The 6000-nt window shown below is 42.1% G+C and overlaps 1 protein-coding gene across 1 annotated transcript in view; it reads right to left on the bottom strand.

Moving 5' to 3' along the window:
- Positions 1–4087: 4087 nt before the first annotated feature.
- The window catches only part of LOC144686563 (carboxypeptidase inhibitor SmCI-like), a 40464-nt gene continuing 38551 nt past the window's right edge, over positions 4088–6000 (bottom strand). The window contains exon 5 of the mRNA XM_078551902.1: positions 4088–5431. Coding sequence (XP_078408028.1) covers positions 5415–5431 — 17 coding nt within the window. The 3' untranslated portion in view covers positions 4088–5414. The remainder of the gene's footprint in view (positions 5432–6000) is intronic.

The following is a 6000-nucleotide window of genomic DNA, read 5'->3' as shown; positions in this document are numbered from 1 at the left end:
GACAGACCTTCCATTCTGTTTTCTACATTCCTTCTTGCTTCATAAACTATTACATTTACAATCTTTCCCAGCTCTGATGACAGGTCATTAACCTTAAATGTTAATTCCGTTTCTTTCTCCTCAGATGCTGCCTGACTGGTTGAGTATTTCAAGAGTTTTCTGTTTTTATTTCATATTTCCAGCATCTGCCGTATTTTGCATCTGACACCCAGATTTCCTGAAACATTCTTGCTCATTCATGTCAAGGAAACAGAGCCTTTGTCTGCAGACTGTTTCGTGGGTTGTGCTTAATGCAAGCTGCAGCCCTCTGCTGGTAGCCTCTCTGTCTTGCAGCTATCGGCCTGTGATCAGAAATGCTACTTATCTGAGGTCCAATCTAATGCAGTGTAGGTGACAGACATGCTGATGTGATAGAGCAAACCTCCAAGGTGTAAAGGGTAATCTTTAAATTGTACAAATTAACCTCTCAGCAAAAGTAATGTGAACGACCCCTGTCCCACTAATAGATGACAAATCAGTTGTGAGTACTGAAGATTTGTTAGAATCTTTTCATGAGATCGCTCCTGCCCCTTCAATTCCCACTGGCTAGTTAATTTCACTGGCGAATTTAGAGAAGCCTGGGAAGTATAGCATGCTGTAGTCCTGTGGTTCCCAAACTGTGGGTCATGACCCAAATGGGGGTCACAGAAACCGTAATTGGGGTTATGAGCTCCTCAACCTCTGAAACTACACCCCCACCCACCCCCTCAACCCCGCCCACCACTGGTACCAAGGCCAAAACGGCATCTGGCCCTGCCCTTGCCCTTTTGGTCTTGGAATTTTATTTCTTCTTCTCAAGACCATTTAAAACTGTCGCCTGTAGGTCCTCAGCTGCTCATCAGTTATTCCACTTGGCCTGTGGTTCGAGTTGTCAGAGCACCTCCGGCTAACTGACCTGTGCATGTGGGGGGAGGGGGGAGAGGGGTTAATTACAGTGTCTGTTGAGGGGAAATGCAGAGAAAGGGGCTGATTATAGTGTGTGTGGTGGGGGGTGATGGGAGAAGAGAGGCTGATTATAGTGTGTGTGGTGGGGGTGATGGGAGAAGAGAGGCTGATTATAGTGTGTGTGGTGGTAATAGGATCCAAGCCGACTGGTGAAGCTGAAACCAAGACACCGAACTTTTCTTTATTGAGAGAGTTTATTGACTTGCTCAGTCTCACAGCCTTCCTCCCACTCAACCCAGTTCTCAGCTATCCCCTATTCATTGACACTTTTAGAGAACAAAATCAATAAATTAAACTAAAATCAATAAATTAGTAGGGGAAAACATCCCTTATTTGTATGTTCTCAAAGACAACTAATACCCCTCAGCTGTTTATCTTAACTTTATTAATGTAATTGACATAACATTAACAAACCTTAACAATGTAATTGACAAGATGTTAACATGTGGGGCATGGGATGGCTGAGAGGGGCTGATCAGTGTGTGTGGGGGTGTGCTAAGAGGGGCTGATTATATTGTGTGGGGGTGGGAGGGGAAGAGGATCTGATTATATTGTTTGTGGAGTGGGAGGGGGGAGAGGGGCTGATCATAGTGCATGGGCAGAATTGAGTGAAGCTCCCGGGAGTGGGAAACAAGGTGGACGAGGGAAGATTAATTGTGCCAGAGAAAAAACATTAGCTTTCCAGATAGCGGGATGAGAGCTTAGAATTAAGTTGGCGATGGATTTGTTGTATTGTTATATGATTCGTAAAGAGCTAGGAATCAATTGTTACATGAATGTATATTCCGGGGTGTCACGTTCACAGTCGCACTGCAGTCATGTGCCAAATCACAATGCCTGTCAGTCTACCAGCCACATGAAGTGCACTCAATGAAGTCCAGCATTTTGAGTCTAAAGTATGATTATTTCTAACTTATGGGAACTAAAAGACATAACACAGTGGTGCATGACTAAAAGCCCAAACATTTTAAGCAAATTTAATGCTGAATTAGATTGAAAAATCAACCCAAATTAGTTCCAGGGAGAGAGAAAAACTGAGTGAATTGTGCAAAAATGAGAAGGCCACTGCAGCAATAAACACACAGCTCCAGCCCATGATGAGCTGCGAGGCTAATGATGTCAATGAGGCATTTAAGAAGTTTAAGAAAAAGTTCAGACTTGACTTTCAATAGCTTTCCCAAAGGCACCAGTGAAGAGGAACAGGTCAGTTACATGCACTTGTGGGCAGGAGAGAAAAGGGTTAAATTTGTTTAAGAACTGCGAGCTGAGTAAAGATGACAATTAAAAACCCAGGCAAAGTTTTTGAAAAATTCAGCACACGTCTCCAGCCAAAGTCAAATCATTGGGTCCACCAATATAAATTTCAAGGCCTGAAGCGGGAATCAGATGATTTGTACCTGCGTGAACTTCAAGGGCAGAATTTTCCCCTCATCGGGCAGGCGGGTTCCGGATTGGTCGTAAAGCCGCCTGCCGCCTGCGATTGGGCCCCAACATGGGCTGTTAATTGGCCAGCCAGCGTGAAACGCACTCTGCAGCGCTGCCGGGGTGGGAGCAGAAGGAGCGCGAGCGCAGAAGTGTGTGTACGCATGGGGGTGTGCGCAGTAAAAGCTCCCTGAGGCACAGGGCTGCCTCGGGGAGCTGAAGAATTTTGAAAATAAAAAATAAGAAATTTTAAAAATGTTAATAATATGTCCCCTCACATTCCACACTGGGCAGGCCTTAATTGGTCCACCGGCGTGAAAGCGCGGTGCGGAGCTGATCGCGGGCGGTGGTCGGCTTCCCGATCATCCCCGCCTGCCCCCATCAAGGGCAAATTCCTGCCCCAGGTTTCCAAGTTTATCTGTGCATGCGCAGGCTCCTGAAGTTTCTCTCTAGTTTACTCCATAATAACGATGAGCTCGGATAGCCTCTGTGTTATTCTCAACACCAAGCCTGGGCCACTGACATACTCCATACTCCCATCCTAATTTAAAAAGGACAGTGCCGGCTATCCAATCAGAACCAGTTTTCTAATCTTAGAAAATGATAAATAAGTCAGAAAGATAAAGAAATAATCAGAACTCGATGACACAGCAAACTAAAACCTGATAACCTCAAAAATGCCCTCAATGATCTCCTAAAGACCACAGAATTGAGTTTAAAATCCGATGGTCTAAATGGTAAAGATTTTATGTTGTTACTGACATGTGCTAGGGTGCTAGAAAGACTGTTATGAAATCCCTTTAAAGCAGATAGTAACTTCAGTCAGGTCAGTGAGCAATGTTCATTTTCGGACACTTGATTTTTTTTTTAATATAGATGGATTGTAAAAATAGTACAAAAAAACCTTTAAGGTATTTACATTTGTTCAAAATTTGCTGCAATAATTATAAATGCTTCAAATGAATTCAATAATTTGAACAAGAGTTTAGAATTAAGTCAAGTAAGTTAATGGTATCTTTCAAAACGCCACAGCTTTTAGAATACCAAGGCCATCTCCAGGGATCGGCCAGGGCCACAGTTGTGGCCCGGCAGCTATTGGGGGCGGAAGGAGTCCCTCATGTGATCTCTTGCTCCCCCACCGCCCCTGCAGCAGCCCATGCCTAACCCCCGCACTCACCTCCTGCCTGAGTCTACCACGTTTGCTTGGACATGGTCCAGATCAGCGCGGGTTGCCTACATGGCCAACTGCAAATTGCAACCGACATGGGAACAGGGCCCTAATGGGCCTCATAATCATTAATAATTGGCCTGCCTGCCAGGAAGCGGGGTGCAGCTGATCCGATCCCCAGGCCACCCTCACTGAAAATGGCCTAGGGTCAGGATCGTGGTCATGAACTGGCATGGAGACCAGTGATGCACAATTGCATGCCTGTCCGCGTCTGATCCAGACCCTGTACTAATTTCAAAATACTGACCCTAATCTCCCTTGGATGGAAGGTTAGCAGAATCCACCATCAAGACTCACAAATGAAGACTGGCCTACAAGGCACTGAGGAATGATCATGCCTGTGGAGCCAAGGGGCAGCAGAAGTTAATGCCTTCAGGGAACGGGCATGAGGAGGAATTCTTGTTGCCCTCGCACTGATAAAATGTCTGGAACATTAAATAAAGCTAAAACACATTTATAGATTATGAATTACTTTATGTCACAAAAGCAGAGCATCTTTTGTTAATTGCCATATTGATATTGTAATTAAGGAAGAACTGCAATATTTTTTGCCACAGTTAACACATACTCCTAATCAGATATACAAGGTTGTTAAAAGGGATGATTTACTTCAGACTGAAATACAAACTGTATTTTCTTTCAAAATTTGTTATCCATTGTAATGCTATGCATTCATTTACTGCATATTATATCAAACATATTAATAGAAACTTAACCTGTGAACCACTACCATTAATAATGTTGCAATTTTGTTTTTCAAAAGCTGGCAATCATAAATGAAAAGCATTAAGACTGAGGCAAGCCAATAACCTCAAAATCCTGACCTAATTGTAGCCTATTTTGATATAATGTTACTTTAATCCATTTACCCTTTATACAAACATATTAAGGAAGGATTCTTGTTATATTAAAAATAGTTTCCGGTGTACAGTAGCAGAGCCAAACGGGCCTCCAGTGTTTTATCCCATTGTTTAAAAAGGTAAAGGACCAATGTGCTGAACTAAGAAAAGAATAAGCACTCCTTTTACAACTAACTATAAATACCGATTGGGACATTGCGCTTCCATGCTCTCCAGCACATTAAAATGAATGTGACCGCTATACAGTGAAATTATTAAGTCCCAACCATCAGAGTTGTGTATTAGGCCACGATATTCATTAAGAAGTGTTCTGCAGATTTTATTTTTGCTTATTTGCTGGGATAATCAATGTGATAATGGAATTTGCAATGAAAAGTCTAACTTCACTGTAAAAGCACTGTTATATCACCTACTCTCTGGTAATGAAGACAATCCTGATTTTTGTTTTATAAAAGCAGGGGAGTTGACCTTCTATCTCAGGTGAATACGAAATTTGTTGATTATTATTTTTCAAAGCTTTCAGTCAGGAGTGCCATATTGGCTTTACACAGAGCATGGTACAAGCTTGCTAACAAGTTGTCACAACCAACCACTTAAAGGCACATGTGTCACCTTGAAGACAGTCTCAGGCCGAACAGAAACCGCATCTTTCTGACACTGCCTACAGCATATGTCCCCTATGGTGGATGCAAGTTTGCAGATATTGATAGCTGGTGACATGGCAACATGCTACTGTGTTCACTAACATTGCTTTTGCAAACAAGAAAACAGTCTAAACAGAGGTATTTAAAAGGGCAGAGTGTGCCATCTTCAGGTTAAGCGTAATTTAAATCCCAAGAGATTGCAAGGCATCCTCTGACGATCTGATTCTTTTCAGAGTTTGTTTGAATGTTTCATGTATTTTCAGGCAATTTTCATGTCTATTGCCTTCTGCTTCCTGAAAGTTAAAATAAAGAAGTTTAATTGTTGTGAAATGTTAAATTTGTTTGAGTTGTTTCCTTCACGGCTGAAGCAATTGCGGTTGCACTGAGGAGGCACATCTCGATGCACACAAGAACAAGTTTATTAAAACTGGGAAGGATGGGACACAGGGTCTTTGTAGACCTCATGCAAGATGTTCCATTTCTATGACATTCAGAAATTCCGAATAAATCATAGTGCAATTTATCAAAGCAGCTAAAAGGCAAGATGCACAAATCAATCAATCGCCTGGATTAAACATGTGTTTATGAATTAAGCCAAAGTTCCACACTTAAAATAGATCGGTGTGGCCTATTCCAAAATTGCCCTTCAGCTTGGAATGGAGGTTAAAGGGGAATGAGTATTTAGAGAGCATTTTTTTTTAATTCAATACTGGTTTTATGAAAGAAAATAATTCACTGACTAAATTATTTTGCTCTTTAATTGTTTGACAGAACTTTTATTGCTGAGTTGAAGCCCCTCAAATAGAGTCTCTCACTTTGTTATGTCGTTCCCATGATGTTCACGTGTCCTGAAGCAGCTCCA

Source organism: Cetorhinus maximus, chromosome 11 (genome assembly GCF_964194155.1).
Source record: "Cetorhinus maximus chromosome 11, sCetMax3.hap1.1, whole genome shotgun sequence".
NCBI lineage: Eukaryota > Metazoa > Chordata > Chondrichthyes > Lamniformes > Cetorhinidae > Cetorhinus > Cetorhinus maximus.
The sequence above is the reverse complement of the archived record's forward strand: the minus strand, read 5'-3'. Positions and strand labels throughout refer to the sequence as shown.